Source organism: Haemorhous mexicanus, chromosome 21 (genome assembly GCF_027477595.1).
Source record: "Haemorhous mexicanus isolate bHaeMex1 chromosome 21, bHaeMex1.pri, whole genome shotgun sequence".
NCBI classification, from domain to species: domain Eukaryota; kingdom Metazoa; phylum Chordata; class Aves; order Passeriformes; family Fringillidae; genus Haemorhous; species Haemorhous mexicanus.
The window spans coordinates 1,761,476-1,775,982 of NC_082361.1; the positions used below are offsets into that span (position 1 = coordinate 1,761,476).

At 41.0% G+C, this 14,507-nt stretch overlaps 1 protein-coding gene across 3 annotated transcripts in view; it reads left to right on the forward strand.

Moving 5' to 3' along the window:
• The window catches only part of TTLL11 (tubulin tyrosine ligase like 11), a 37,822-nt gene that overhangs the window by 6,341 nt on the left and 16,974 nt on the right, over nucleotides 1-14,507 (forward strand). For 2 of the 3 annotated variants that reach the window (XM_059865185.1, XM_059865183.1), the window contains exons 2-6: nucleotides 890-986; nucleotides 2,338-2,471; nucleotides 7,897-8,472; nucleotides 9,031-9,126; nucleotides 9,644-9,762. In XM_059865185.1, coding sequence (XP_059721168.1) covers nucleotides 2,340-2,471; nucleotides 7,897-8,472; nucleotides 9,031-9,126; nucleotides 9,644-9,762 — 923 coding nt within the window. In that variant the 5' untranslated portion in view covers nucleotides 890-986; nucleotides 2,338-2,339. Of the gene's footprint in view, nucleotides 1-889; nucleotides 987-2,333; nucleotides 2,472-6,009; nucleotides 7,012-7,896; nucleotides 8,473-9,030; nucleotides 9,127-9,643; nucleotides 9,763-14,507 lie in introns of those variants that run through there. The other variant, XM_059865186.1, reaches the window with a different exon arrangement.

The following is a 14,507-nucleotide window of genomic DNA, read 5'->3' on the forward strand; positions in this document are numbered from 1 at the left end:
ATACTTAATGCAAATGTGTCCCAAAATGCTAAATATAGCAAATTTATTTGAAAAAGATGTAGCCTAGTAATAGAAGCTATTCCTGTGCCTGTGTTCCATATGGTGGTTAAATGGCATCTTCATGGAGCTGCAGCTAAAATGGGGTTTTGTGGATTGATAAATGGGGCCGTGTCAAAGAGAATAAGCGTGAGAAAGAAGAGCACCTTCTTTGCACAAAACTAATTGGGTTTTTATAAACCACTTCACTACTATTAGAAACTTGCTCTCAGTAATTGGCAGTGCTGCTTCTGAGCTCTTCAGACTGCTTAAAAAAGGTGATCTTTTTGATAATAGAAAATAAACTACAGTTTTCCAATTTACGGTGAAATCATGCGTGAATGGGAAGAGAACCTGGAGTACTTAATATTGTTGGAATAATCACCTCAGTTCTTGATAGTGGGAATATATATGCTCAACAAATGATTAATTGAATTGCAAGCTTTTATTTTAATTACAAGCTATTAGTACCAGAAAGGAATTAATACTGCAGAAATTAATACTTCTAACTGGATATATATGAATGAATAATGCACTTACTGCTATTAAATATCCTGCTTTGAGTGTCCACTTTATAACTTGATTGTGGTTGATCAGAAGCTCAGGGGTTCTCACTACAGCTGTGCCTCAGTCATTTGGGTTTGGTTTTTAAAAACCTCTCCTGGTTTGTTCATTTAAAGTCTTTGAGCTGATCCAAATAGTCTCAGTTTTGCAACCAATATTCCGAGCTCGTTTTCTTTTGACAGTCAGAAGACTGTTCTTGAGTGGTTTATGATTCAGATGAGTGTTCAAACCAGACAGGAATGAGGAGATATTCCCAGATTGCTCAAAACTTGTCTGCTCTCTTCTGCAGTTTCCGTTTGGCCGCCGCCTTCCGTGTGACATCTACTGGCACGGGGTGTCATTCCATGACAGCAACATCTTCTCAGGGCAGGTCAACAAGTTTCCAGGTACTTCACTTCTCTTTCTAGTTCAAACAAATGCTTTGAAAACAGGGTTATTGGACCTAGTTCAGTGTTTTACTGGTTTTTAATGTGAATTGTCTGCCTAATCAGCTGATAATAAATTTGTCATATTGCTAGGTTTGGTGAAGGGTGAGAATATCACAGTGGGTGTCTTGAACAATTTCTGAACTGAAATTTGTTTTGGAGAGAAAGTGGTTTTGTTGAGAAGAATACTTCATACACGTGAAGTTAGGAAAAAGCAGAGTGTTAGGCTATAATTTAAGTGAAGTATGCAATTACTGACTGTTATCTGACACTGATAACGGTGCTGTATCTTTGGATTTGGTTTTGATTCAAAGTGGAAAGAATCTGTTTTGTTTCATACTCTGGCTTATCTCAGGGAGAAGCTCGAAGCAGAATTCCTTAAATGGATTTTTTAATATTGAAGAGTTCATGTCAGTCCTCATCTTATGATGACTCTTCTATTTTTTTAAGCTCCTTTTTTTCTCATTTAATCCCTGTTGAGATCTCTCTAAATAAGAGCTAAGAGCTTAGGTATTGACTTATCTAAGCCCTTTACTTCAGATTTATGGCTGCTGTTAGTGTGCTGTGAGCATAAGAACCTCAGCTATTGAACTCCAGGCTTTATTTACCCTGACTGTCTCCTGCCTGAGGGAAGTTCCCACTCAGGTGTAGGATGGTGTTGTTGTTTTCTGATGGTTTAAATCCATGTTAGATGAATGTTACCTGTCTGTGTTTTGGCTTCTACCCGGTGAACAAATGGCTGCACAGGAATCGAGCAGAGCCCTTCTGAACTTGACCTGATTTCCAGGAATGTTGTGCTAATTTGATGCAGGGTTTTACCAGAACCTTTCCCAGAAGAATATCTTTTTAGCCACATTCCCAGTGGACATAAGACTTCAGCAAATGTTTGTTTGTCTGTTCACAGAATAACCTGTTTGTGATGCAGATACTTAAATAACTGCAAAGTAAACCAAGGAGGTTGATTACATTTAAGTTACATTTGTACCTGTTCCTGGAATGATAGATTAGAAAAATAATTTTGGATTATGGCAAAGGCACTAGTAAGTATTTGACTAAAGCTGTCTTTTATTCTGAGCTATATTTTTGAGAATTAATTTTTTCTAATATTATACAGAAACACATACAATTGTGACTATGGCAGGGCAATGCCACAATTGCCGTGTCAGATCTAAATCTCAAAAGATGTTCAGCTTTATTGACAGCAATGACCAGAGTGCCTTCCCAGCAGGAGAGTAATGACACTCTGAAATGATTCATTTACTGTCAGGAGGAGGCTGCAGTGTGGGGTTTTGTAACTTTGTTCCCTTGCCAGGCATGACGGAGACGGTTCGGAAAATCACCCTGAGCCGGGCCATGAGAACCATGCGAGATCTGTTTCCTCTGGAATACAACTTCTACCCTCGCTCCTGGATTCTGCCAGAGGAGCTGCCTCTCTTTGTGGCTGAGGTACAGAACTGCCTCTCAGAATACTGACACTTGTTGGATGTTGTATCCATGTCATTCTTTAGTCTTCTATACCTACCAGATTATTTAAAACCACTCCTGGGGACATGGATGACATCTTTTCCAGTCATGGTCTGGATGTGTGGATGTGAGCTTTGTTTCTTTTGTTCTGGAATAAACTTTAAATCTCTTGCTCTGCTGTGCCAGGAGAGGTGTCTGAAAATTGAACCTTGAAGCATCAGCCTTTTCCCTGTATTCTCTGCTGGCCTAAGGGGGTTCCAGTACAGTGTGGGTTGTGTGGTGCTTCACCAGGTTCATTGTCACTGAAATCATTTTAATCCACTTGGCCTGTTGTACCCAAACCCTTCTGAAGAGCATTTTGCTTTGTTCATTGTTAAATACACTCATACCATCTCATGTCAAACTGCTCTTTTGTTTAAATATTCAGAATGTAGTAAAATGCCATTATTTTTCAGCTTTTTTTTTTTTTTAAGAGTGATGCTGGGTGTTGCTGTTTGGTTCTGTTATTACAAATATTTTTAAACATGATGTGTGTTTGTTTAACCCTGTCTGACTCGCCCATGGTGTTCTTGCATCCTAGAGTATGCTGTGCTTGGAAATATGAGAAAAGAGAGGTCTGGGCTTTAACAGACTTTTGCACTGGGTGTAACTTCTTAGCTAATTACCATATCCATAATCCAATTGAATTCATTAACATATTTTAATAGCTAATCTTCAAGTAGGCTGGGTCACTGCTCTAAGACAGTCTGTAAAAGGAGTGTAAACAACCCCAGCAGTTTAGCAAGGCCAGGTAGATGAGTGCACATGGCTGGGAGGCAGAGGGTGGGGAAGATGCAGTGGGGCTGGGATGAGGCAGAGGGTGGGGAGGGTGCAGTGGGGCTGGGATGAAGCAGAGGATGAGGAGGGTGCAGTGGGGCTGGGATGAGGCAGAGGATGAGGAGGGTGCAGTGGGGCTGGGATGAAGCAGAGGATGAGGAGGGTGCAGTGGGGCTGGGATGAGGCAGAGGGTGAGGAGGGTGCAGTGGGGCTGGGATGAGGCAGAGGGTGAGGAGGGTGCAGTGGGGCTGGGATGAGGCAGAGGATGAGGAGGGTGCAGTGGGGCTGGGATGAGGCAGAGGGTGAGGAGGGTGCAGTGGGGCTGGGATGAGGCAGAGGATGAGGAGGGTGCAGTGGGGCTGGGATGAGGCAGAGGGTGAGGAGGGTGCAGTGGGGCTGGGATGAGGCAGAGGATGAGGAGGGTGCAGTGGGGCTGGGATGAGGCAGAGGGTGAGGAGGGTGCAGTGGGGCTGGGATGAGGCAGAGGATGAGGAGGGTGCAGTGGGGCTGGGATGAGGCAGAGGGTGAGGAGGGTGCAGTGGGGCTGGGATGAGCCTTTTGGGAGCGCGGGCAGTGCGGGCCGGGCTGAGCTGCAGGTGACACGCTCCGCTGTGAGCTGGCACCAGGTGGCACTGCGAGTTAACGCTGCTCTGCTCCCACTGTGCAAACGCTGCCGCTTGTGTTCCAAGAGGAACAGATGTCCACTAACACACTCCTAGGAGTTTCCTTTGCATATGTTCTTCCATCTGTGTTGGAGAAAAGCATAGTTCTTGTTATCAAACATTATATTTTATGTTGTAAGAGTTTATGTTCTACTTAACACAAGTTTGGAGTGTAACCCCTCCAGAACAAGAAAAAATACAACCCAAAACATTCCAAATCCTCTGTGAACCATAAAAGGTTCAGAGCACTTCTCACTTGCAGTTTGGTGAGTTCTCAGCAGGAGTTCTCCAGTCTTTTCTGTTGTTTATTTGTTCATATGTGGTTTTGTTTGCTTTGCAACCCTAATGCTGCCAAAACCGTCAGCTCTCTGAGCCTGCATTTCAGCTTGTTCACAGCAGACAAGTGGGGAGAGCTTTGGTGGTGCCTGGCTGTCAGATGTGTCCCTGGAGGAGCTGGAACACTCTGGAATATGTTAATTATCAAAAGTCAGATTGTGTCAGTGCAGGTGTAGGTTAGACACGAGAAGATAGTTTGGTGCTATTTGTAGTGCAGGATTTTGTTGCAAAGGGCTGGATGAGAAATGAACACCTGTGAGATTTTGCCTGTAACAGAAATGATTATTGAAAGAAAAACTCCATGAGAATTTAAATTTTGCTGCCTCTCCTGATGCACTACGAAATTTCAAAACAATTTATTTCTCAAATATCCTTATTGTGCCTTACTTCTGTAGTCATGACAGTGAATTTTTTCATACAAATTATTAATAATGAAATCAGATGCTGTCAGCTCTCCCCCATACCTAGATTCAGGTAGAAAACACTACAGGTAATCTAGTGTTAATCTTCTGTGCTTTGAAAGCCAGTAATTGAGAAAACTGCACTGGAGTTGTGGTGGATGAGCTTCATACTGGAAATACCAACAAAAAGGAGTTCCCTTAGTGTCATTTGTATTGAAATGAGATGGTGATAGATGTTTTCATCAAAGGCTTAAAATTCATTTTACTAAGTAAATATCTTTTTAGCTATTCTCAATATTCACCAATTTCTTATTTTCTAAAATGTTTTGTACTAACATGTCACTGTAACAAAAGATGAATTACAGATAAGCAAATCTCTCAGGTGCTGCAGTCATTGCTCCTTCACTAGCAGTGAAGAATCTCTTGGAATGTTTGTGCTAAGGACTTACTTCTACCATGAAATCCCAATTTCTGAAGAGTAACTAGCTTGGGATTCAAACCAGGACCGTGATTGTTCTCATACTTCCTTCTTTGTGTTGTCTGTGAGGATGATGAATAGGCCAGTGTGATTAATTTTTAATAAGAATCTAATTTGGATGGTCTAATTTCTAGCACAGCATATTTTTGGTGGTTTAATCAGGTTTTCAGCTTTTGGATACCTCTTAGGCATAGGCATGAATATTCCAGTCTTTGTGCTGTCAGATCTTATAGCCCATTATATGCATTTTTTCCAGAATACTATATTCATTCAGCCCGTGTTTCCTCATGAAAGCCAAACCTGCAGATTTTCACCAACTCTTGTCTTGCTGTTAACTGTAAATGGTTAACATGTTTTTTAAAGGTAATTTCCTTCTGTCAAGCAAAGGACACAGAAATATCTCATTTCATATAAACTCATTTTCCTACATGACTGAATTTTCTAAGTCTGGACAAGCCCCCTCATAATGAGAATTTGAAAGAATATAGTTGAGGGGATTGCAGAGAATTTGAAGATGACTGTTGGGAATTTCCTTGAAGATCAAGAAACCATCTGTTTTCTTCAAGACAGTAAATCTGCTGAAAAACAGACTGAGGCTGAGTCTGGATTACTACTCCCCCTTTCCCTACCAGCCTATCTTTGTCTGCCATGTGTAGGTTTTGATGGACTAGAAAGCCTGAATAATATCCAGGCCTTTTAGTCAATTTAAAAAAATGGAATAGAATATGATGGAGAAAATTATTTGTTTCCTATTTTAAGAGAACTCTCAGAGACCAGTGATTGTTAGTATGCAGTATTTTGAAAAGCAGGTTCTTTTTCATCTTCAGCAATAGTCCCTGGAAAGCATCAACTCTTTTGGAAAGCATCATCTCCTTTGGAAAGCATCATCTCCTTTGGAAAGCATCATCTCCTTTGGAAAGCATCATCTCCTTTGGAAAGCATCATCTCTTTTGGAAAGGTGCTGCTGGAGCAGGGCAGATGCAGCCTGAGGGGTGAGCAGCAGATGTGGGACTGGGGGCAGATTCTTCCTCCTGGTGCCTCAGAGGTTCTTCACTATTTTCTGCTCTAGGAGAGCTCAACTGGCACTTTGTGTGTTCAGCAGGAGTCCCAGAGGGTGTGTTTGGTCACAGAGGGTTCAGATTAGCCAGGTGTCTCTCCGTGGTGCTGACTTTAACAACAGTGAACCAGAGAACTCCTCTGCTCTGCAGGGTAATGTCACATCAGGGGAAGATTATTCTATAGTGCTAAAAAGACTAGGACATAAATCCTGCTTTCCTTCTTTGCTCATCTAGGCCTGCTGATCTACTTGGACCTATTTATCCACATGCCATTTATGTAAGCCTGACCTCCACTGAGGGGTTTATCCCTCAGAGTGACCTATTTTGCAGAAGGATCTTTCACTGAGTCAGTGTGACACCTGTCCGTGAGAAAAATCCTAGTCTGGATAATGGATCTTGAATTCCTGCTGCAGCTCTTAGCAGTGTGACTCTGAGTGAAATAAATAACTGGGTGGGGTGGAGCCAGAAGTCCTTGAGGCCTTGGGAATGTCACTGCTGACAGAGCTGGGGGTCAGCAGCCTGATGTTACAGCAGAGGTTGCTGCTCTCACAATGATCTGACCACGCTCAGCCTTTTCCTGTGGGCTGATTTTTTCCTCTTTCATTGTCCAGGGCTGATGGTGGCAACTGATTTGTTCTTTCTTCGTTAGCTTTTGTCCTCAGGCTTCTAAAAGTCAATCTGCAGTTGTTGCTGGTGAGCCACAGGGTAAAACCAGATCTCCAGTTGGGCTCAGCACGTGCCTGGCTGCAGGGAGAAGGAGAGCAGCTGCAGGTGGGGCCCTAAAATGTGGGAGGGCAAGGAAGGAGTGGTCAGTGCTGGGACATCCCTCTGTCTGGGGAGGAAGAGGCTTTGAGTGCTTTATTGTCCTGAATGCCATGAGTAGCTGATAAACCTGCTAGCCTGCATCCTGCATTTCTTCAGCTGCTTTCTCTGTTAGGGCTCCCCTTTCTTCCTCAATTTCATTTCTGATTGAGGCATCCCCATGTGTGCAGTTCTGACTTTTGCTGTACAAGTTATAAATAACCTAGAATTTATTTAGGTAGTGGGAAATACACATGTAACACGAAAGCTCTGATGTTCAGCAGATGTGTCATTGACATAGTTATACCTGTGCATGGTTCAGCATTCCCCAGTTTTATTAACAATGAGTATCTGATGGTGGAAAAAGGTATTGTTAGTGACAAATTTTTGCTTCACTTTTCCTTCAGGTAGTACTTGCATTCATACCTCAATACGAAGGCACCTTTCCTTAAGTTAATGATTGTTTTTGTCAGTAGTTGTTCAAAATGCCACAAGAAAGTTTAACTTTGCAGTTTCATGTACATTAGTGACTACTAAAATGGATCTCATGAGATATACCCCATTTCCTTCTGTAAATTGGAACAGAACATTAAAAAGAAGTTCCTGAAATGATCTATACAGTGGCTTGTTAAATAAAATGACCTTTTATCTGTCCTAGTAATTCCCTACTCACGCTTTTTTGTTTCTCCTTGTGCTTGTCAGCACTGTTCATCTCCTGCCTTTTTTGCATGCTGTTTACTACTCTGGTGATGTATCCATGCTATTTTTATTTTTTTTTGTTGGCTGGGTTTCACAGGACCAGCCCTTCTTCCCTTCCCCAGTCAGTGCCTCTCACTGTAATGCTTTTCCTTCTAGGTTCGTACGATGAAGGACAGCAATCCATCCTGGAAGCCCACTTTCATTGTAAAGCCTGATGGAGGCTGCCAGGGGGATGGAATCTACCTCATCAAAGACCCAAGTGACATCAGGCTGACAGGGAGCATCCAGAGCCGACCAGCTGTGGTGCAGGAGTACATCTGCAAACCACTGCTTGTGGACAAACTGAAATTTGATATTCGCCTCTATGTCCTGCTGAAGTCCTTAGAACCCTTAGAGATTTATATAGCCAAAGATGGACTTTCTAGATTTTGTACAGAGCCCTATCAAGAACCCACTCTCAAAAATTTGCACCAGGTTTTTATGCACTTAACCAACTATTCACTAAATATCCATAGTGGGAATTTCATCCATTCTGCCAGTGCAAACACTGGCAGCAAGAGGACTTTTTCAAGCATTCTCTGCAGACTGTCTTCCAGAGGAGCTGATGTCAAAAAGCTCTGGTCAGATATAATTTCATTGGTGATTAAAACAATTATTGCACTGACACCAGAACTGAAAGTTTACTATCAGTCTGACATACCAGCAGGAAAGCCTGGGCCAACTTGCTTCCAGGTAAGTTGGAATTCCTGCCAGGAATGCAGTTACTTTATGCATAGATTAATTTTCTGGGTGGTTAATGCCTTTTCTGAAAGGTTTCTCTAGTTATGGTGCTGCTCACTGGTGGGAGCTCTGAGCTCCTCACCCAAGTCAAACCTCAGTCTCCTGACCTGTGTTACTGCCAGCCCTAAGCAGATACAGAGGATTTTCAGTGGCTGTAGTTTGTTAGTGACAGTTTTCACTCCAGATTCCATCTTCTACATGTTAGAAGTGAAGCTTTGCAGGTTCCTAACACAGTTTAGATCCTGGCAATTTCAAGACCCCCCTCATCATGGGTGCCAAGATTCCATGTTGGCAGGTGCAGTGTTCAGGGATGGGGGTGCTGTGAAAGGAGCCATTGCTATGGGAGCCAAGTGGCTTCTGGAGGTATTCAGCACTGTGGAGAGGTTCTCAGTTACTTCTTTTCTGCCCCTCACATGTTTATTCCTCCTCAGTGTTGCCCTATGGACAAACACTGCATTCTGTAGAACACCCTGAGTAGAACTGCAGTGACATTTTGCTTTTTATGCACAGATTTTAGGGTTTGACATTCTCCTGATGAAAGACTTGAAGCCTGTGTTACTGGAAGTAAATGCAAACCCCAGCATGAGAATAGAACATGAGCAAGAGGTAAGAGTTCTCAATGTGATACTGGAATGAAATTGCTTAGGTTGGGTTTTCTGGGCTTTTTTCCTTGTTTGAAAGATGAAAGCTGTCTGCTAATATGAAACCTCCAAGGTTCTCTGTAATTTTCTGCTTTGAAATCATTGCTAATCTTATACATAGGAAATATGACTTATTGGAATTGTGAAAGCTCTCCATCATTTCTGTCATAAATGCATTTATTCACCATCTCCTGCAGTCGTTAATTGTGTTTAGGGCATTGTTAATAATCTTTTTCATGTTTGTATACATAATATAAATGATAACATCAGCAACAATCTTATTTATAATATTTCAGTTTACTAGAGGAATTTGTTGTAACAACATACTGAAAATGTGCAGGTATTTGTGCATCCTTGAAGAAGTATTTTGTAATCCATCATCTGTATTTAAAATACAGATGAAGCACATGGAGTTTCAGCAAATGTGGAATAAATCACCCTTAGTTCTGTAGTGAATAACTGTATCCCTCTGTGATGTAAAGCTTTCTCCTGGAGTATTTGAAAATGTCCCAAGCCCTGTTGATGAAAAAGTGAAAGTTGCTGTCATCAGAGACACTCTGCGCCTGATGGACCCTCAGAAGAAGAAGAGGAAGGATACTCAGTAAGTCTGCTGATTTTCCCTGGTTTTGCTTCAGTGCCTTGCAATAAATAGAAAAATAAGATTGTTTTTCCCTGAGAAGATGCACAAGCTGATAGTAAATCAGGATATACCAGTTTCCCTGGAATATGTTACTCTTAACTGGTGCAAACAGTTTAGAAACTCAAATTTATTTATTTACGCTTCCACTTGAGGCCTCTTTCTTTTTTATTCAAAACAGTAACGAGACATAAATTTGTGTATTAATTTCCTTGAAAGTCACAAATTACTCTGAATGAATTGCCCCATTGGAGCTGAAAAGTATGAATATTGTATTTAAAAATTGCTTCCTTAATCTGTGATAATAAACAGAGTTAAATCTGTGATCTAGAAATGAGAACTGCCTGCAGCAGCTTGCACAGGAATGCCTGTGGTGGGATCAGGCTGAGTGAAATCATATCTTTTTTTTTTTGATGAAACACTTCATTTAAAGCAGTTCCAGAAGACATGAAAGGGTGATTTTTCTTCTCTTATTTTTTTCCCTAGAAATTCTTGCTCATAGGTCTGCCTCCATGCTGAAGTGTCCATTTTGCTCCTCTCTTGGCACTTAGTGGTAACCTGAAATGTTATTCACATTCTATAATGATCTCAAGTGCAAATTTGCTGTCCTTATGTAGGCAGAGGCCCATGAACAAGACATGACTGATAATACTAACAAATTCTGTATTACTGCAATATTGTCATGAGATCAAGCTCCTCCTTCAAAGGCAGTGCCACACAGAGAAGTTGCTGTGGTCAGTGTACAGAATGTTCTGCAAAGCAATTTATACTCTGTGTTGCCTGTACTTAACCTCTACCCTTAAAGATTACTTCAGTGCATGGAGCTGAAAAAGATCATTTTTTAACCTGTAATTATGTAACTAGTCGTGGTGGTTTTTTCTGCTGGAGTTATGTCAGGCATTCATTAACTTAATATTAGATATGGAAAAAAGGCAAATGATAATTACAAATAAATTGCTAGAGGACACCAGTGTGTGGGGAAGGCTCATTCAGCTGAGGATTCTTCTCTGATACATTTAGAGTGCTAAATAATTTCTAACAGGATTTGTTGGTGATGAGATAAACCACTGGCTCTTCACAGCAGGAATTCATCAGTGGTGCAGCTTTTCTTCCAGGGTAATCTGGTTTACAGAGGACCTTGGAGATGAATTTTGGTGTGTGCACCATAAGTCAGCCTGCCCAGGGCAGTGCCCTGGGCCCTGCTGGTGGGGATCTGCAGGAGCTCTGGGACAGCTGCCCACCCTTCCCCTGAAATCTCCCCCTTCTGCCTCCAAGTGCTTTTTAGTGAACTGGGGACACTGTGTGGAACTTCTTGACCAAAACTTGGCCTATTGACAGAAAAAACAATTTGACAGAATTGCTGTTCTGACAGCTAACCAGTGGCAAGCCTCACAGACTCAAATTTGCATGCTAATTAAGTAACAGGCATTAATCTCAGTAAGGTTTTAGCAATATATATAACATAGAGTTTGAACACACAGGGGAAATACTGAGAAGTCTGAGCTGCATCTCAGGTAAATATTCTGCTGTGGAGAATTTGATTTCCTTCTAATTATCTCCCAGATTAAAATAAATGAGGCATCTAAATGAAAGTGAGTTTTAGAAGTCATCCTGAAGTACTTCATTATCAGGAAGGATTAATAGCTCAGAATTTTTTTTAGTTTAATTTTCCCTCATCTTCATGGTGTTTTGATATTGGTTTCCTCCTTCCTATCATGTGATGTATAATATTGGAAAAAAAAGTTAAGCTGAATAAGATCAGTTTATCATTCCATACATATCTCTTAATTTTTCCAACACAACTCCAGTCTTACATGCAGGGATTGCTAGTAACTGTCTTGGCACTGCCAGCAATTAGTGATTGAAAATCTGCATTGATACATGTTGAAATCAATGGAATTAAATATACATGGTGGCTTTTCTTCCACAGCAGAAGTGACCTTTTCCTACTTTTAAGTCACTTCTGTGGAACTCAAGTTTCACTCATCTTTAAGAAATGAAAATATTTAATAAAATCTCATGGCAGGTACTGATGTTTGCTCTGTCTGTGTGGCAGGGCTGTCCTCATGGGTTTTAAGGTTTGAGCAGATGGTGGCAAACATCCAGGCCATTGACATGCTGGAGCTAACCCAGTGATTTGTGTGACTGAAACTTGTCTGAAGCTTGAGTAGGAATTATTAAACTTGCTCTGGGTTCACTTCTTACACCAGAGGTGCTGTTCACAGCCTGCTGAAGGTGGGAGAAGGCTTCAGCTAAAGGAAATTTGCACAATTAAGTGAATGGTCTAATGACACTGAACAACATGTAAAGTAAATCAACGTTACTTATGTAAACAGCAGTTTAATTAAGATAATCACTGATGCAAATCATTGTGTATGTTGTGCCTCCAACAGAAAATCCATTTCAAAAGGCTTTGCAAACTTCTATTTTTCTGTGCCTAATTTGGAGTCTTGATAGTAGTAAAAAGGTTTTAGTTTCACTCTTTGTTTAATTATTAGCAATTTATTCTTCCTCAAATAGCATTAGATTGGAGGAGCAAAGAGGAGTCTCAGTCTCATGTAAATGCTGTGTGTTCTCCACTGGATGTCAGATGTCTGGAGGTATAAAGGCAAGCTGGCAGGATCATTTGGAGCAGGAGTGCTCAGCATGTTGTAGGAGGAACATTTCTGTCATCCCAAAAGTGCTAATGACCTGCTTTCCTGTCCTGTCAGAAATATTTATGGCCTGGTTTATTAATGCTAATTACTCCAGCAATAAGGACTCCTTTGTATTTCTGTTGCTGTTGTTTACTCTGTGTCCTAGTGTGATCTCTTGCATTTCCATGCCTAGTTTCTTACTTATTTCAAGACAGAAAAGAACCATTTTCTTCTTTTGATAAAGAAATCATGGCACTATGGCATGCGTGTCATTCGAAATATGAGTTTATGGCTCATGGAATGAAATCTGCTTTTTCCCTGCTGGCGATGATGAAGGTGCAGCCCCCTAAGTAATATAATGACTTTTATTCAGCTCTGAAATAGCCATTGACAGAAGAAAGAATTGAAACACTTTGGAAATGAAATGTAATTTAATCTATGGCTGTTACAAAAACAATCAATTCCCTGTGCCCTCCAAACGGAATGCTTTTGGTTTATTACCTAGCACGCCCTTGCTGTTTCATTGCTAGTTTATCTTTTCTTGGGTGCTATTCTCTGTACATGCCACTGCAGTGCTTTTTTTCCATTTGAAACCAGCCTTGAAATTTATTTGTGATGTTCTGATTTTTTTTTTACCCCTTCTTTTTAAAAGATGTCAGGTACAATTCTCTTCTCTGGGTCCTGTGGCTCTAGAAAATGTCAAATATGATTAACTAATTTCCTGAGCAGGAAGAACCCCAATGTGGTTGCTCTCACATTTTTGCAAGATCAGCATGCAAACACTGGCTAATGTCACTCTGTTCTGTGAGCACCCTGTAAATATTAATGTCTGTCAGACTGACTTTTTTATTTTATTCTTTTGGTGTTAGGAAGAAATTCAGTCAAAACAAGGTTTTTTTAGAAATTGCTGCACAAAAGATCTTCCTCTTTTCTTGCTCAAAACAGGGTGGTTCATGTTTTCCACTGTGTTGATTACACAACTTTAGCTCTTAAAATGATTCCTTTCCATGATAGAGGAAAAAGTGAATAGTTTCTAGGAGGAGAATGGGATCTGTATTTAATGAAAACATGAATTAATTTCTGGTCATTCTTTTGTATGCTCCAAAGACGTTTTTCAAATCTTAATGCTGTTTTTAATTTCTTGATGTGTTGGAGCAATTTTGTACTTTCTTTAGGTAAGTCAGGAAATCACCTGTTCAGATGTATTCCATTTATTTTCCAGATATTTTTCTTCAGTTTCATAACCTCCCCTGATGCTAGAGTCATGTTTAATGGAAAAATGAAAATCCACTGTGCAGAGATGTCTCGAGAGTATGATTAGCCTAGATGGTGTTGGTGATAAAGTCATTCTTGCCATTTATTACTGTGTTTATCTCACTATCTGCATTGTAGGGTTATGATTGTGTGACAGGGGTGGCTGAAAAGGGTCAGAAACTCAGTGCACAGACATGTGGAGAGGCTGGATGGGGCTGCTGGTGCTGCAGCTATCACTGATCAGGAAATAATGACTGTTCTTCAGGCTGGCTGTAATGCATCTTCCTCTCTGCTGCTGTGAGCAACTGTGTTCTGTTCCTCAGGGATTCATTACTCAGGGCTGTCAGTGCCTTTTGCATTATATGGAGTGAGTTTAGTGCCTATCAAAATAAGCATGTAATAAACCCAGCTATGGAAATATCAGTGTTTGGGTTTCCATTTGCTAATTGACTTTATGGGCTGACTGCCAGAGCTTTTGGTTGATTCCTGCATCCTGCAAGTCTGCTCAGGTTTGCAGCTATTCAAATGCCTCTCAAGCAGCACCTCTTCACTCCAAGCCTTCTTTCTGCCTGAGACTGTATAAACTCATATGTGTGGCTTTCTTGAGATTGATCTTTCTCCTCTGGTTCATTTTGAAGGCTGACACAATTCTTTTCTCCATCAGTCAAGATGACCCAGTGTTCATATTGAGGCTCATTCTGCCAAAGCCCTTTGGAAGCACATTGAATTAGCCCCTTTCTCTTTCCTACAGGGCTTTCTGGTTCAGTCCTTCATCAGGCAATCTGCCAGCTCCACTATCAATTCCTGTCTGTTACATTA